The sequence below is a fragment of the Aspergillus mulundensis genome (genome assembly GCF_003369625.1).
Source record: "Aspergillus mulundensis strain DSM 5745 chromosome Unknown scaffold_0, whole genome shotgun sequence".
Taxonomy (NCBI): Eukaryota; Fungi; Ascomycota; class Eurotiomycetes; order Eurotiales; family Aspergillaceae; genus Aspergillus; species Aspergillus mulundensis.
In genome coordinates, this window is record NW_020797888.1 from 4,657,245 (window position 1) to 4,674,144 (window position 16,900).

The 16,900-nt window shown below is 46.2% G+C and overlaps 5 protein-coding genes across 5 annotated transcripts; 2 read left to right on the forward strand and 3 right to left on the reverse strand.

Annotated features, from left to right (window-relative positions):
- Positions 1-516: 516 nt before the first annotated feature.
- Positions 517-1,872, reverse strand: DSM5745_01276 (putative exopolyphosphatase; the record flags this gene model as incomplete). Its single annotated transcript, XM_026743292.1, has 1 exon — positions 517-1,872. The coding sequence occupies one exon, from the start codon at positions 1,870-1,872 to the stop codon at positions 517-519; it is 1,356 nt and encodes a 451-aa protein (XP_026609137.1).
- A 164-nt stretch (positions 1,873-2,036) lies between these two features.
- On the forward strand, positions 2,037-4,225 carry DSM5745_01277 (bifunctional molybdopterin adenylyltransferase MobB/molybdopterin molybdotransferase MoeA family protein; the record flags this gene model as incomplete). The annotated part of the gene is made up of 3 exons (XM_026743293.1): positions 2,037-2,338; positions 2,388-2,425; positions 2,469-4,225. The coding sequence occupies 3 exons, from the start codon at positions 2,037-2,039 to the stop codon at positions 4,223-4,225; spliced, it is 2,097 nt and encodes a 698-aa protein (XP_026609138.1).
- Positions 4,226-4,896: 671 nt separating this feature from the next.
- Positions 4,897-6,259, reverse strand: DSM5745_01278 (glycoside hydrolase family 5 protein; the record flags this gene model as incomplete). The annotated part of the gene is made up of 3 exons (XM_026743294.1): positions 4,897-4,961; positions 5,022-5,634; positions 5,690-6,259. The coding sequence occupies 3 exons, from the start codon at positions 6,257-6,259 to the stop codon at positions 4,897-4,899; spliced, it is 1,248 nt and encodes a 415-aa protein (XP_026609139.1).
- A 4,904-nt stretch (positions 6,260-11,163) lies between these two features.
- DSM5745_01279 (uncharacterized protein) lies at positions 11,164-12,441 on the reverse strand (the record flags this gene model as incomplete). Its single annotated transcript, XM_026743295.1, has 1 exon — positions 11,164-12,441. One exon carries the CDS (start codon positions 12,439-12,441, stop codon positions 11,164-11,166), a length of 1,278 nt encoding a protein of 425 aa, XP_026609140.1.
- A 3,095-nt stretch (positions 12,442-15,536) lies between these two features.
- On the forward strand, positions 15,537-16,577 carry DSM5745_01280 (alpha/beta hydrolase; the record flags this gene model as incomplete). The annotated part of the gene is made up of 1 exon (XM_026743296.1): positions 15,537-16,577. The coding sequence occupies one exon, from the start codon at positions 15,537-15,539 to the stop codon at positions 16,575-16,577; it is 1,041 nt and encodes a 346-aa protein (XP_026609141.1).
- Between the last annotated feature and the right edge of the window lie 323 nt (positions 16,578-16,900).

Here is a 16,900-nt window from a genome sequence, read left to right on the forward strand (position 1 = left end):
GGATTCTATTGACTCCATCAGGATCCTGGCCGTGGTGATCATGGCTATCCCTAACGAGTCGTAGACCTCGTGGATTGCGAAAGTTCCCAGCTAAGGCATGTATCTGGTAGCCTGCCGTTTCGGACAATAGGTGGCGTGACCATGGAATAGTTCATTGTCCAATTTAGGGTTTCATCACACTTTGGGAGGGCGTGGCCATCTTCTTGGTATTGTGCGCCTGAATCCCCTTCGAGTTGCTAAGATCGCGCAATGGCTTTAGGTTACGGAGCTATATCTTAGGGAAAGTTGACTGTTCTGGCCGCGGAGTTGAGCTTCCGAGTAGATTGTTCTTGAGTTCCGCGCGCAGCCCAGGGACAGATGGACTTCTGCATAGCCTAGGGACTGATAGATGGGGACAAGGCAATGACACCGGCAGACTGGCTCTACAGGAGCCCGGCTTTCGAACATCTTCGGTCCTTCACTGGATTATCGGTGGTTTCAATTGGCGTCGTCCTCGGCTTGCTGGATGGAATGGCGCTAAAGAGAGGCTGCTGCTGCTCGGACCAAAGGAGCGACCTGCTTCCTAGTCTTGGCCAAGTTGGTTTGTACCCAAAGGTGGGAACCATTCTCCGGGGTGCTTATCGTATCTTCGATGTCTTGAGCATAGTGATCACCATCAAGCGATTTCCATGCCTCCAAGCCCAATTCCGAGCTCGCATTAGATTTAAATGTTTTTACAGCATTCTCACCGCCGCGGTTGAGTCCCCAAACAAGCAATTCCCGGGAAAACTGGCCGTCCTTCGAAGTGAACGCAGTCATCACGGCGACCAAGTCCAACTTGCGTTCTGAGGCGAAGGATTTCAAGCAATTGATGAAGACGTGCGAGTCTCCGGCCTTCCGAACAATCCAGGGTATTGACTTGACCACGGAGCAGATACCGATCTGTAGCGGCGTTTGGTCAGTGCTACTAGAAGGCTTTTCGGCCCACTCCTTATAGTCTCGGCCAAAGATCTCGTCCACGGTGAGCAGTTCTAGACTATTCTGCTTCGCTTCGAAGATCTCATTGTAGAAATCATCAACATCCCACGAGGCATCGGTGGTAGTCGCTTTGGGAAGTAGGAAATCGCGAGCGGAAGTGTCGAAGTTCGTCACTTTATGTTTTGACTGGAGATTTTCTGTATCGATGAGAATCGGGCCTAGGGCGAGCTTTGCCAATTGCTCTTCATCTGCAGACGCGGCCTGGGATTTCTGCCAAATCCCCATTTTCTCTAGCTCGGAGATAACGAGCGAAGAGCACGAGCCGGTGGGTGCTACAAGGTTAGGTTGCGTGCCAGCAATAGGGGGAAGGAACTGTTCGTCAACATGATGGTCGATGCAGCCTAGAACGGTGAACTCCACTGGCAAGCCAGGCAGCGATCCCTTTCCTGAGCGATCATCCGAAGATCGCACCGGCAGTGCATTCCAGTCGACCAGAACAGAGTCCGCTTGTATTTGCCCTCCTTCTCGCCCCTTTATTTGCGTTGCAAAGTCCGCAACCGTCAGAAAGTACTCTTTGAGCACCGGCCCCTCGAAAGATTCCCCCACATCGCGTTTGGACAGCTCGAGCGCTTTGATGAATTCTGGCCGCAGCCTGCGGAGCTCCGGGCCGGCAGACACGTTATCGAGGTTTATCACCGGAACATGAGGTCGTGGATAGTCGCGTGGGACACGATTGTTCGCAAAGTATGAGTAGACGAGGGAGGAGATGATCGAGTCGAGGTCGGCCGAGGGGTTGCCGATGACGTAGACTGGCGACTCTGCACGAGACAAGGAGCCGGAAATGAAGCGATGGTGGACCTGAAGTGCTGTCCGGAGGAATTGAAGCAGACTGTGGTCGGGGGGAGGGATGCGCATTGTCGTTGAACTCTATCTTCTCGTGGAGTCTGGAGTCGTGGTTGTTGGAGAAAACAAAAGCCGGAGGTGGGCGTGGGGGGTCGGAATCCGGAAGAAGGAATCCCCGGCCTCCCCTCTTTCCTTCTTGGGCCGCCTCTCGTCGTCTCCGAGTTACAGTCAACACAATGGCAGAGCAGCAATTAAAGGCCGCCATCCTAGTGGTCTCGGACACCGCGTCTCAGGATTCGTCGTCGGACCGAGTTATCGACACGCTGACCGATGTCTTCCCGGACGGGCCTTGGGAGAAGCCAATCACTAGAATAGTACCGGACGATGTACTTCAGATCCAGCGCACTGTATGCGAATGGGCGGACAGCGTTAGCCCAGTCAATCTTATTCTTATCAGCGGTGGTACTGGCTTTGCTGTCAAGGATATCACCCCCGAGGCTGTTTCGCCTCTTCTCCATCGCCATGCACCGGGTCTTGTGTATGTACCATATGTCCCTGCTACAGTTTGCTGATACTGACACGTCCAGACATGGCATGATTGCCTCATCGTTGAAGGTCACACCATGTGAGTTCCCCCAATTTGTCCAGTTCAACTCTAACATATGCAGTCGCCATGATGGCTCGACCCGTCGCGGGAACAAGACACAAGTCACTTGTTATCACACTGCCCGGCTCCCCGAAAGGTGCAAAAGAGAACCTAGAGGCTGTTATCAAACTACTGCCTCATGCATGTACCCAAGCAGCTGGCGCAGATTCGAGGACGCTCCACGCTGGAGGGGTGAAGAAGCTCGAGGCCGAAGCTGGAGTCAAGCCAGAGTCGCATGATCACCACCACCACCATCACGACCATATCCACTCCCACTCTCACAGTCATGGTCATGGGCATGTTGTCCCCCGAGCTCATACAACCCCTTTAGAACAGCGGTCAAATGACCCCGCAGCAGGCGCAACCCGGCGATACCGCGAGTCACCGTACCCGATGCTGTCTGTGGACGAAGCATTGAAGCTGGTTCTATCCTATACTCCTGATCCTGAGGTAATCGAGGTTCCTGTAACTGTTGATCTGGTTGGATACGTCGTCGCGGAAGATGTGTACGCCGCCGAGGCGGTGCCCGCATACCTTGCAAGCATTGTTGACGGATATGCTATTATCGCACCTAAGGCTCCTGATGGTAGTACAAGTACAAAAGGTGTTTTTCCGGTGGCTTCCGTTACCCATGCCAATGAGAGCGGAGTTCTGGCACCGCTTGAGGCTGGCACCATCGCCCGGATAACCACCGGCGCTCCTCTTCCGCCGAATGCAAATGCCGTGGTCATGGTCGAGGATACTTTGTTAGTGTCATCGACGCCTGATGGCAAGGAAGAGGCAACTGTTGAGATACTGACTGGGGAAATAATGGCAAATGAGAACGTTCGCCAACCAGGAAGCGATGTTTCTCTTGGATCCAGAATTCTCCAGCGGGGTGACCTTATCACGCCTGTTGGTGGGGAGATTGGCTTACTAGCGGCCACAGGGACAAAGACAGTTAAGGTGTTTAAGAAGCCTACTGTAGGAGTTCTAAGTACGGGTGACGAGCTTGTAGAGCACGATGACCCTAGAACCCTGCAAGGAGGACAGATTCGAGACTCCAACCGGCCCTCTATCCTGTCTTGCCTGAAATCATGGGGTATCCCCGCTGTCGACCTGGGAATAGCCCGCGATACGCCCCCAGGCGAGCTTGAACAAAGCCTCCGGGATGCTCTCCGCGGAGTCGGGAAGTCCAGCGTTGACATGATCATCACTACCGGGGGTGTCTCGATGGGAGAGCTCGATTTGCTTAAACCTACTATCGAACGCTCCCTCGGCGGAACAATCCACTTTGGCCGCGTCTCCATGAAACCAGGCAAACCAACTACGTTTGCCACGGTGCCATTCAAGCCGACATCCTCCGAACGCAGATCCAGGCTCATCTTCTCGCTCCCGGGAAACCCGGCCTCGGCACTCGTCACCCTGAACCTCTTTGTTCTACCGTCTCTTCACAAGCTTATTGGCCTTGGTCAGAAGCAGGTTGCGTGGGGCCTTACACCTACACTCGGATTACCACTTGTTGCAGTAATCTTATCGCACTCTTTCCCGCTCGATGCAAAACGCACCGAGTACCATCGGGCCGTTATCACGGCGTCTCCCAAGGATGGACGCCTTTATGCAACAAGCACGGGTGCGGGAGGCGTAGGACAGCGTAGCTCTCGGGTCGGAAGTCTGGCCAGTGCCAACGCTCTCCTTGTTCTTCAGCCGGGGAAGGGTTCGATTGGGCAAGGGAGCTTGGTGGAAGCATTGCTAATGGGGCCTGTTGTGCGAGAAGCGGCTGCCATTGCGGCTTCATGACGGTGCTGTTCAGCGCAGCTCCTTCCGAACAGAACGATTTCGCAGACTTAGTAGAGTAGGAATCAACATTTAAAGGAATACAGGAATACAGACTATTTGACACACTGCAGACCTTTCAAGCACTCCCAAGTTCGCATCACCGTCATCTGCCGTTCCCAGCAGTCGTTCAGGAAGCGCCTCCTGCCTGGCCCCCCTTATCCAGAGTAACAGAAGCATCACCAATGCATATGGGGAATCTTTCGGTGTGTTTATTCCGGGTAGCCATGGTTTGGGGCTCGTCTACCCCGGTCGCCGCCACGGAGTATGAGTTCTGCTTCATCCACGAAAAGAACTTGAGTAACAAAATATCCTCCTCGAAATGGCATTTACGACTGACTCATGACAGCTTCGCGCGGTAGCGACATCAAACATAAACATACAAACCAAAAGGCTGACTAGCCCGCTAAGCAAGCAATCATTGAGCGAAGAGAACTTGCGCCTTTTTGTCGGACGCTTCCACATATTTGCGTCGTCAAGTATAGCTACATCTCCTAATCACCACGATCAATATATTGACGAACCTTGTATTCGCAGCACTTCCAATAGACCCATACGCAGCTCCATTGCAGAAAAGAATAATGCGGCTATGGCTATAGCGTGACAGGCGCCTCGACTAGCAAAACCCCTTGGACCTAGCAAGGCGAGTTATCATAGATACTATCCAAGTCCGTCGGGATAACGCCGGCATCGACAGCATCTACACGAAACAATCAGCCATCTCCTCTCCTTACCAAACCATCATCAAGCAAAAACTCACCTTTATACGACCACCGATAATCCCCCAACTCCGCCTTCCACGCCCAAAACACCCACCCCTCCTGCCTCTCATACGCAATCGCCTGCGCCGCAAACCACCGCTTATAAAAGTCCACGTTGGAAGACGGCTCCCAGTCCGCGGTATGTTCCACATCATCCGGAACGCTGAGGCTCCACTCGCCCACGATCGTCGGCCAGTTGCCGCCGCGGTTGTCGGCGCACGAGGCAGCGATGTAGCTATCCTTGGTCACGGCGACGCTGGAGTCGTATATCACGTACCGGTGGTCGTCGTAGGCGGCGAAGTAGTTGTCACTCAGTGCAGAGGTGGGGTCGCCCGAGCCCCATTTTTCGTTCATCATTTGGATGTGCAGGTAGTTGTTGCTGGTGATGCCGAGGGAGGATTCGGTGTTGCGGATGCGCGTGAAGCCGTTGGGGTAGTAGCTGTTGATCATCGAGGAGGCCTGCCCTGCATCCTGCACAGGCTCGTTCACGATCTCGATCATGCCGACGTTCCGCAACTTGTTGTTCTGGTGGATGTTGGTCGTCATCCACTCCAGGAACTCCAGCGCCCGGTCGTACTGGTAGTCCTGGTAGAAGCCGGGGGTCGGGGCATACTAGACGCGGTCAGCCAATCCCACCTCCACCAAGATCCAATGGAATCCAACATACCTGCCCCGTAAACGGCTGCTCAGCCTCCTGCGCCCCCGGCGCCCCATGCAAATCAATAATAATGTACATGCCTGCGTCACTCGCCCACCCACAAACATCCTCAAGATACTTCATCCCACCACGCGGAAAATGCTCCGAGTCCGCATACACAAGATCTTCCTTAAGCCAGTACCCCACCGGGATGCGCACCGTGTTAAGACCATACGAGACCATCTGGGCAATATCGTCCTGCGTGATCCAGGACCCCCAGTGGTCAGCGAAGACTTGATCAGCTGTATCCTGGCCAAGCGCCATCACGCAGTCGAATTCGGACTTCTGCCCGCCGCAGCCCATAGTGTTCCAGGCGTTGCTGGCCATCCAGGGCTCGACCACGAAGTGGCTGCCTAGGTTGACGCCGCGGATCTTGTTGGATGCTGGGAGCCAGCGCTTGCTGGGGGAGTTTGAGGTCGCGGAGGCATTGAAGATGTTGGTGCCTGTGCTTGAGTAGATTTCCTTTTCGACGCCTGGGAGCCAGGCGAGGGTTAGGGGGAGGGAGGAGGTGAGTGCTAGGAGGGGGAGGATGGACTTCATCTTTCGTGTTTGACAGCAAGATGATTGATGAGAAAGAAAGCTACTCGACATCGTGGGGATCGTGCCCTATGAAACCACGACACAGCCTCAAGGCTCCAGGTGCTCCTTAACGATATCAAGCCATAGCACTGACTCGGTCGTGGTCCTTGAATTTGGGGGCGATCAGCAGCTGAAACACGGGTCGCACTACGTACACCCCCCAGATGACTAGGTGTACCCCCCGGGCCGCGCCTAACGTAAGCAAAGCTATATTAAGAAACATCCTAATTAAAAAAGCGCCCGGTAACTACGTACACCCCCCCCCTTGGCCTTATTAAAATATTTAATAAAAGGCCTTTAACGCGCTGGTATATAGTTTTTTATAAAAAATTATATATAAATAAAAGTACCTAAAAGTAAATTAATTTTAAAGCTATTTAAAAGTTTATTTATATAAAAAAAAAAAAAGTAAAAAGGTTTTTAACACGCAGGTACTTAGTTTTATATAAAAAATTATATATAAATTAATATACTTTTAAAAAACTAAAATATATATTTATAACACGCTTTTTTTATTATAATAACTAATTTTTTAATTACTTGCTTTAAAAATAACTCTAGATTTTTTAAAAATATAATAAAATACAGCTAAATTTAATTTTTTTTTTTAGTTTAGGCTAAAACTCCCTAAAAATAACTTAAAAATTACTATAAGTACTTTAGTACACCCTTTTTCACGGCCTTTTCCGCGGCCTTAATTTTTAATATTATTTTTAGCTACTAACTTAGTATTTAATAAATTTTTAATAATAATAATATTATTTATGGCCGCCAGTGTTTTTTTTATTATTTTTACTTTTATTATTTTTTTTACCTTTTTTACCACCTGCTTATCTTACTAGCTAATTTTTTTAATACATGTTTTTATAACTTTATAGTAAAATAGATTACAAGTAAAGTTTTTTTTTTAATATTTTTACTTTTTTTTAACTAGCAGGCCTTATACCTTTACTAGGTTTTATACCATGGCATAGGGGTTAATTTAAAAAGGTTTATAGCTTTTAAAAAGGTATTATTACTAGTAAAATTAATATAAAAATAGTAATAAAAATTTTTACTAGCAGGCTAGTATTATATAAATATAAGAAATTTTAATAGTTTTTTTTAATATTTTTATATACTATTTTATTAAAGGCTTTTTTTTCGCGGGCGGGAAATAATACTCTTAAAGTATAATAACCTTTTATAATATATGTATAAAAATCTTGCTAAGTATAAAGTAAAATAAAGGGGTTATAAAAGGTAAAAAATAGGTAATTTTTTTTTTAAAGTGTTATATAAACCTATAAATAATAATAAATTATTATATTTTTTATTTAATAAATAGTTACTAGTAAATTATTTACAGGTATATTATTTTTTTTAATATAATATAAAATTTCTTATTTTAAGATATAGTAATTTAATTAAAGTGTTAAATCTTACTAATATAATAGGTTAAAAAGCAGTGCTTAATATTTTTTTTAAGCTATTAATTTTTAATATAATTTATAAAATTATACTAATTATACTTTTTATACTAAGCGCGAACTTAAAGCTAATTATTTTAAAAGGCCTTTTTTAATACTTAATAAAAACATCTTGCTAAGCAAAACTTTATTAAAGCCTATTTATTATTTACCTTTTAAAGTAAAGTACGCTAATTAATAAAATTAGGTGGTTTTAATATAGCCTTAGCTTATATTTTAGTAGTAATTTTTTTTTTACCCTAGCTATAATATTATTTATAATATATTATTAATAAAGTACATGCTTTAATAAAAAAAATATATTATTAAGGGTGTTTAAAAGCGCTATATTATAATTAGTTAAAATAGTTAAAGGCCTATTTATTTTAGTACTAGACCTAAAGGGCTTAATAAAGTAGCGGAGGTAGGTACTTTTAATATTATTTAATACTTATATATATAACTCTTTATTTTTTTTACTTAAAAAGGCAAAGCTAACATAAAATATTTTATTTATAACTATTATTTTAATAATATTTAGCAGCGGAAGGCCGTACTTATTTATTTTATATATATAATTTATAAAAAAAATAAATAAAAATTACTTTAATAACTTAATAATTTACTTATATATAAGAAAGAGGTAATACAGCTTATTATTTATTAAGTAATAATAATTAAATATTTATATTATAAGGTTATTAAAAAATGCAAGCAGTGCTTGTACAGGTATTTTACTAGTAAGCTAATATTTAAAAAAAGTGTATTAATAGTTTTAAATATTTTTTAACTAGATAAGGCACCTAGAAATCTTATAATATAAATAACTTAAAATAATATATATTAAAGTACTAAGCTTAACCGCTTAATTAATTTATACCTAGTATTAAAATATTTATTACTATTAATATTATACTTAAGTACTAGGTAATATAAGCCTATAATTATAGCTTGTATTATAAGTTTAAAAGTGCTAATAGCTATTATTTATATAAAGGCATACTATATAATAAAATAGGTAGCCTAGTTTTTTAATAAAGGTAAACTAGTGCTTAAAAATATCCCTATTTTTATTATTTTTTTTTTACTATACCTAAAGCTATAAAGCCCTTTATAATAAAGGCCTTTACTATATTTAAAGCTATAAAAAGCTTTGGTGTAAAGCCCTTTATAGCTATATTTTTTTAATTTTTTATTATTTTTAATATTATAAAAAGCTTTATAGCTATAAAAGGCTTTATACTAAAGCTTTTTATAATTTTAGGTATAATAAAGGCCTTTATTATAAAGCCCTTTATAATTATATTTTTTTAAGCTAGCTAATAATATGCCTTAAGTGTATAATAACCTTTAAGGCTATATTAAAGTATTACTTTTTTTACCTTTAATTAAAAAATAATAATAAAGTAAAGATTATTTTTTACATGCTATTAAATAAAGTATAGCATGGTTTTTTTATTAAAATAAAAATTATTAAGTAAAAAAGGTAGGAGTTTGGCACTAGTAATAAGCTTATTAATATTAGTTAATAAATTAAGAGTATTTTAAACTTCTTTATTAAGGTTAAAATTATAAAATTTTATTATTATAGCAGGTTTTATAGCTATAGTAGGTTACTTAGGTTAAAAATTTATATTAAAAAAAAAATATATAAATATTTATTATATAGGAGTTCTGGAGTTTTAAAAATTAAAAGTTTTAAATAGCTTTACTTTTATTAATTAATTTACTAGGTGGAGGTTGCGCCGCGGCGGCGTGAAAAAGTATTATTATTTTATTACTAAAGAAGGGGGGTGTACGTAGTTACCAGGCGCCTTCTTAATTAGGACGTCTTACTCGGGCGTTGCTTACATTAGATACGGCCTAGGGGGGTAGATCTAGTCATCTGGGGGGTGTACGGAGTGACACCCCTGAAACACGACCTCGTGCGGAAAATGGCCCTGAACCAGCAAGGAAGCGCGAACTTCCCCACACTTTCCTGCGGGACCGTTGCATCGGGATGCCGGGACCCACTATGTGGCTCTATCCCAGTCAATGCGATTGGCCAGACTGCGGTGGATCAAGCGGAACTTGCCGCCCCCGAGTCCAGAATCGTGATCAAAGTACATACATGGTTGTGCTGAGCAATTCCGTTGCAGTGGGTGAGGGGTATTCACATATTTGCATGCTTTTAACCTGGATAGTCTCAAATATGGTCTGACACCTAAATTGGGTATTCTGCGCCTGCTACCTAGGTAAGCGCTGTTACCATGAAGGCTGTGAGTGCAATGACACCCTAGGATCCAACACGGAGCTGTTTGAGCTTTAATCTAGGTTGAGATTTGGGGTATGGATGGACTTGTTATATCGGCGCCTATAGTATGACTCGCGGGTCCATCCTTGGGGTGGGTAGAGGGAGGAGCATCAGAGGCCTACCTATGTAGGTGGCATTTCAACCAGTGCGCTCATCACCTAGAACGGTTCAGTCCATAAACTTCAACAGCACATCCCATTTGGGCCAGCGTAGTTAATCCAGTCGATCTGTCTCAGCGAAGGTGAGGTGTGCACCTCTACTAGCGGGAGTAGGTTAGGCCTATTGAGAGATCAAGTACATCGTCTACTCGTCTACTTGGTAGATACCTATATTTGGTTCTCACTGAGGGAGTTCAGGATGATTCCTGTCCCACAGCGGCGTACCTGAGAATTCATCTATTTGTTTTTAGGTTCGATGATTCGCAGCGTATACTGATGCAATATGTAAATCTGGTCTTGGGGGCTGCCTAGTATTAGATAAAGTCATAGTCACAGAAGGCAGGGAATTGGTGATCTCGGGGTTATGGTATTGAAGGGATCCGTGAGAGATCCAGTTATAGACTGACATGATGAGGCAAATCAATCAGCTTTGAATAATCTGTCAAGCGCGGCTTATAAATACAGCACGATCGTTTAGTGAGGAACACACCAGGAGGACGTCCAACGGGTCGAAGGTCGTTGAGAGTTCCAGGTGGCATGGGTCGTTGTTGCGCTAGGTAGGTAAGGTCAAGGGCCGGCTTTCTATTTTTGTCTACTTATCAGAAAGATAGGAACCAGAGGAGTTGGAGTGGTCACTAGCCTCTAGTGGCTTTGAATTTGTTTATGGGGGATGTCGTTGACTTAGGGCTAGGTAGGTAGCCCAGGAACGGAGGGTCATACTCACATGCCAGTCACATACCTAAATGAGAAGGGTACCCCTTTTATGTGGGGTATGGGCTTTACTATAGCGTGACTTGGATTATGGCATCGGCTGAGATGTATACATATCAAAGTTGCGCGTGTTTAATGGGCTCTACCCTGCGCCTGGAATGCTTTTATGAGTCCATCTTCTATCAAAACACAGTGCTAATCAACAGAATAAACCAGAAACTAAACACGCCATTCAAAACCAAATCCACCGCCAAGCTAATCGACTTCATGCCTAGCCCTCTTCCTGCTCTCTTTCGGCAGACGGCACTGGGGAGGTCTTTCCCACCGGAAGACATATTGCCCGAGCTCCATGGCCGTTGTCCTAGTCCTAATGCCGGTTGTAAAGGACGGCGTTCCATCTTGCCACGCCGCGGACTGGAAGGGGACACTGTGCTCCGGTGGTTCTGGGCGGTTGGGCAATGTAAATCCACGCCGCTTCCATGCTTCCATATATTGCTTCATGCCCCTTTCCCCATCTGAGTGGCGCTTGGCTACCCATTTGTTCAGCACGGCGCGGAATTCCGAAACATCAGCGTCCAGCAGGCGGTTGGCGGGCCACTCGGCCTTACTCTGAACCATGTCCATGTTCTTATCCCAGGGGTGGACCATCGCAAATTGATCATCTTTGGTGATGAGTTCGTAGAGCGTAAACACGACGCCCATTATGTCGTCGCGGTTGCCGTACATCATGTAATCTCCCACAGCGGCGTAGTTAAAGTCGAAAAGGATGATTTTGTTGGCGTCGTGATCGACCAGTAACTTTCGGGGTGCGATGTCTTGGTGCATAATGCCGAGTTCCAAGTTCAGGAAGTCCACCACGTCCAACAGCTGCTGTAGCCACTCGAGGCGGAAGGGTATGTTTGGATCCATATCCTCGAGGGTCCCGCCTTCGATGTACTTTGTTGTGAAACCTAGTACTCTAGGTTGTACGTCTCCGTAGTCCAGAACAACGCGGTCCATGGGGAGGATGTTAGGGTGAGGAGGTAGGCTTTTCACAAGATTCAGCTCATCCCATGCCTTTTGCATCGGCACTACCTTGGGGAGTACATTGAACTTGAAGGCTACCTTTTGAGTAACCCTGTTTTCGTCCTCGTACGATGAGATAACGACATTGTGCCCGAACCTTTTAAGTTCCTGGAGCTCGGTGTAATTGACTACACGGCAGTCGGCCAGCGACGTGCAGAGTGAGAACGGGAGATTTGCAAGAAGCCATGTTTGGTCTTTTTCCGGGTCAGTCGAAACGCCAGTTAAGAGGCCGTTGCCGTCAAATGATAGTTCGGTCACTTGGGGCGAGACAACATCAAGGATGTTTGCCAGATTGGGGATCTTCACCTCCCCAAAAGGAGGCAGGAATTTGATGTGACTTTTGATCGTGAATTGCTTCAGTTGCTCCCAGTCCCAAACCCCGGCGGTGGTCTCGCTCTCCGGATCCTCATGGTCCTGGCCGTGCAAATCGTGACCGTCGCTAAAGAATCTGTGTTCAGGTTTGATCATGATGGAGTCGATGTGGTCAGAGATGATGAGTAGGGCTGTTGAAGAACAGAATTCCCAACGGTTCCAGATCGACTATTTGAATAGTTGGACGCTTTGGAAGGAGATGACCTCGGGCTGTGTATGGATGTCTATATTCGGAAAGACCGGTCGGACAAAGAACAGGTCGTTTGGCGAACAATGGAGGAAGAGCTCCGCTTCTCAATGAGAGGGAGGGGTGCTGAGCTTGAAAGATAATGTCGCCATGATCTATTATTGGCCTTCCTTTGTGATAGAATTCGAAATAGGGATTCTGATGTTAGTTTAAGGTACCGGCGCTATACTATCAAAGACAATAGGAAAGCATAGAGACACTCCTCTTTCACAAGGCAAAACACATGGTACAGGGCTTCATCCCCAAACAGCATATATGTTTCATTGCTATTATTGACACATGGTAATTCTATACTTTCTATGATTCGTGCTCCTAATTTTAGGTTAGGGGTTAAGGTTTATAGTTGGGTCAGAAATCTTGTACCTGGGTCTTAGAAATAAGTTAAGTCTTAGAAGAGTGTAAGACAGACAGCCATGTCGAAATAGTTACATTATTTCGCCTTCTCAGAGTCAGCTCTGTTTACCACGTGTTTTGGCCTATCTCGAAACTGGGCCTACCTTGTATGCCCTAGGCTGAATTACAACGACTTGTTAATCTGAATCTGTTGGATAAACCTGGCATTCAATGTAAAAAGCCCGGTAGTCAGTCCTGATCTGTAACATGTATTCATGGCCTCAACGTGTATTATGGATGATACTAGGTGCTTTTCTTAGTAAAGGATAATGCTCGACCAGCCAGATAAGGCTTTATCTCATATCGGCCTTGATCAGTGTAGCTCAAAAGTCTTTATACCAAGGTATGTAGAGATCTGTCCGCAGCTATCTTTTAATCACAACACATTGTACACTGAGAGTCTCCATTCTTAGAATCCCCAGCGTGATACATCAACTTCTGTGCCTTGACTACGATACTCCTTACCGTACCCAAGCCGCGCTAGACCAGGGTCTGATACAGAGCCACCAAGTCAAGTGGCAGCGATTGGGCAAGCAGTAATTTCTCCAGGCGAACATGCACTACATAGTTGACATGTCAAACGGGTGGCACAGCAGCAACCCAGCAGATTAGAGGTTGGGTTGCTTCACGAGGTCGCCTCGCCTTGCTGCTTACTTGCATATAACTCGCTTCCATCCCTGGTGCATCGAGCCTGATTCGTCGCCAGAGCACTTGAGAAGCAGCGGTGTATCTTTACTCCATCCGAATTTATTAATCGGCAGCGTGTGATTAGCTGGTTGTGTAGCTGGCCCTGCAGGTGCGGGAAGGCCGTATGAGCTTGGATGGACGGGTCTGGCGCAGGATATGACATGGGATGATCTTACGGATATGGTGTATAGGTTTGTGGATGCGGCGAATGCATTAACGGCTGGGGATCTGGTAGTGCGTTCTGGGCATGGCGTTCGTGGTCGGATTGTGTCTGGCGCTTGTCTGGTTTGAGGGGTGTTAACCTTTAGGCTGTGGGAGAGAAATATTGGATTTTGATGGTGAGGAAAGGACTGCTGTTGCAGAGTTATATCACTGGCTCTGAGTTAGCGAGTAACCTGAGGCATTGTCCAGGAGATGATAACAGGAAAGCATAACCGGGTTAGTTAGAGTTAGCCAGCTAACCAGCCCTAGACCTGGTGACATGATCAGGCCTCAACGATGCCGACTAGGTCACATATCCATAGACTACCACACTGCAAAATGGATCCAAAACATCTCCATTGCTTTCCGAAATTGCCTAGTTGCCATTGAATGTAGGCAGTAAAGTGACCGCTTGAAATAGGCTCTCACAAGGGGCGTTGGCATTGCTAGGTATGACTTAAGGTGATTGCATTGGTACTAAATACATAGTGTTTTAGTACCTGGTGGATGCACAATTTTGTTAACGTGCTCCTTGACACTCCCATGGTGACTAGAATACAAATAGGACATAGAAAACACTCACCATTCGCTATAAAAGCAATATCTATGAGGTTATCTGTGTAGTTCATCTCTCGGGAGTACTAATAGACTGTTTCAGGTCCATCCTTGCTAATTTAGACGGGCTTGCCTTGTGGCATGAGAATATATTGCTGTCGAATAATTAACGTAGGTAGGGAATTTCATCAGCTTTTTTGTACCCATCTCCACGTCGCGAGCAAGAGGAGCCCCTCTAGAAGAAGAGAGGAGCCATCGCAAAGCCTCGTATTCAGGCCATCTGGTATATTAAGGTGCAAATGGACAGTCTTTATTTAAAGGTGAATTGTTTTTCAAGTAAAGTAAGTGATAGGGATAAACAAATATAATGGCCTTTCTCAACGCAAGATCAGACAGTACCTATATACTCCTCGGCATCCCAATCCTAAATTCCGAGTAACTAGGTCATATATGGATTGTCAAGTTTTGGCTAAGCCATATTCAAATTTCCAGCATAGCATGATACTGGAGTAAAAAGCCTTTATCAACACAAGGCAAGGGCGGATATCAAACCTCGGTGACATGTCTATGTACTCCGTACCGGGAGTTGCTGATTGCACGACCCTGGAGAGGCATGTCCCTCCGTGAGAAAGTTGATACTAAGTAGGTACCGATATCGGAGTGGATGCAGCCAAGACGATTTGATGTTCCAGATGTCCGCTTGTTTCTAGGATGCTCTACGGAGTTGCTACTTGTTAGGGCTAGGAAATGCCAGGCTGGCTCGTGCGAGTCTCAATATTTAGATATTAGGCTCATGGGAGACGTCATGACCATAAGCCAGTTGCATTGGTGGGTCAACAATACTTGCATGTCGGATGGCCAATGGATCGTAGCCCTAAATGCAGGCATCCGCGGTTCTGCAGAGGCAAAGGCTCCACCCATAAGCAACCTGCAGATCCACCGCCGATCGGCTTACGCTGTGCCTGGCCGAGGCATGCTTACGGCTTATGGCTTATCGTGGGCCATCCATTGTCCAGCGATATCTACAACATATAAGGCCGTTACGCCGCAAGACAGCATTCCCATTCCCAAGCTTGACCATCCTGTCCGACATCTTCAGCCAAGCACCATGAGACTCACCCACGCAATCCCCCTCCTGGGTCTATCCCTCTCCGCAACAGCCCAAAACCTGTCCTTCGGCGCCGCCAACTTCTACCGCAGCAACGCCGTCACCATCCAACCCGTCACCTTCCCAACCCAATTCCAAACCACCGTCGCAGCCAACCTCTTCATCCCAACCAACCTCAGCCAGACAGCCGACCACCCAGCCATCGTCGTCGGCCACCCCATGGGCGCCGTCAAAGAGCAAAGCGCCAACCTCTACGCCACCAGGCTCGCCGAAGCCGGCTTCGTCACCGTCTCCCTCGACCTCCCCTTCTGGGGCAGCAGCGCCGGCGAGCCCCGCAACGCCGTCGCACCAGACTTCTACACCGAAGCCTTCAGCGCCGCAGTCGACTTCCTCGGCTCGCCAGCGCAGGGCTTCGTCTCCGTTGACCGCGCGCGCATCGGCGCAATGGGCATCTGCGCCAGCGGCGGGTACGCCGTCAGCGCAGCCAAGATCGACCCGCGCATTCGCGCCATCGCAACAGCAAGCATGTACGACATGGGCACCGTCAGCCGGGATGGACTGCGGAATGCGCAGAACCTCACGGCCCGCCAGGCGGTCATTGCGTCCGCTGCGGACCAGCGCTGGGTCGAGGTCGACGGCGGCGACGTCCAGTATATGGGGGGCACGCCGGATGTTCTGACCGCGGACTCGACGGCCGTCGATCGCGAGTTCTTCGACTTCTACCGCACTGTTCGTGGCGAGGTCATTCCGCCCGGCTCGATGTTCAACCGCACCACCCACCCGACGCTCTCGAGTAGCGCGCGCTTTATGAACTTCTACCCGTTTAATGACATTGAGAGTATCTCGCCGCGCCCGCTGCTGTTTGTGTCGGGGGACCGTGCGCACTCGCGTCAGTTTAGCGAGGATGCGTTTAGGCGGGCGTCGGAGCCTAAGGAGCTGTATTGGGTGCCGAATGCGGGCCATGTGGACTTGTATGATCGGACTGAGCTCATTCCGTTTGAGAAACTGGCACGCTTCTTCCGGACGAACTTGGCTGCTTGAGTGCATGGGGTAGTGTTTCCGCTTGTTGGTGCCTATACCAGCAATACCCGCCTCAATGCAGGTATTAAAGGGGCTTCCAAGTGCATTTTATGCTGGATGGTGCTTGCATGATGTCGAGGTGTTTACATGATGTCAAGGTGGTTGCAATGAATTTGGCTTCGAGAAGTGCACCAACCGTTTGTTTTTCAACCCCTTTGTAAAATAGTTTAGACCAGAAGCTAGTACAAAAAGATTGTAACCTTTTTCTTGAGGTCATGGTATCACCTATGCATGCCTTATAGAGGATTTAACACTAGCATATATCTGTATCAGGACTTCGAAAG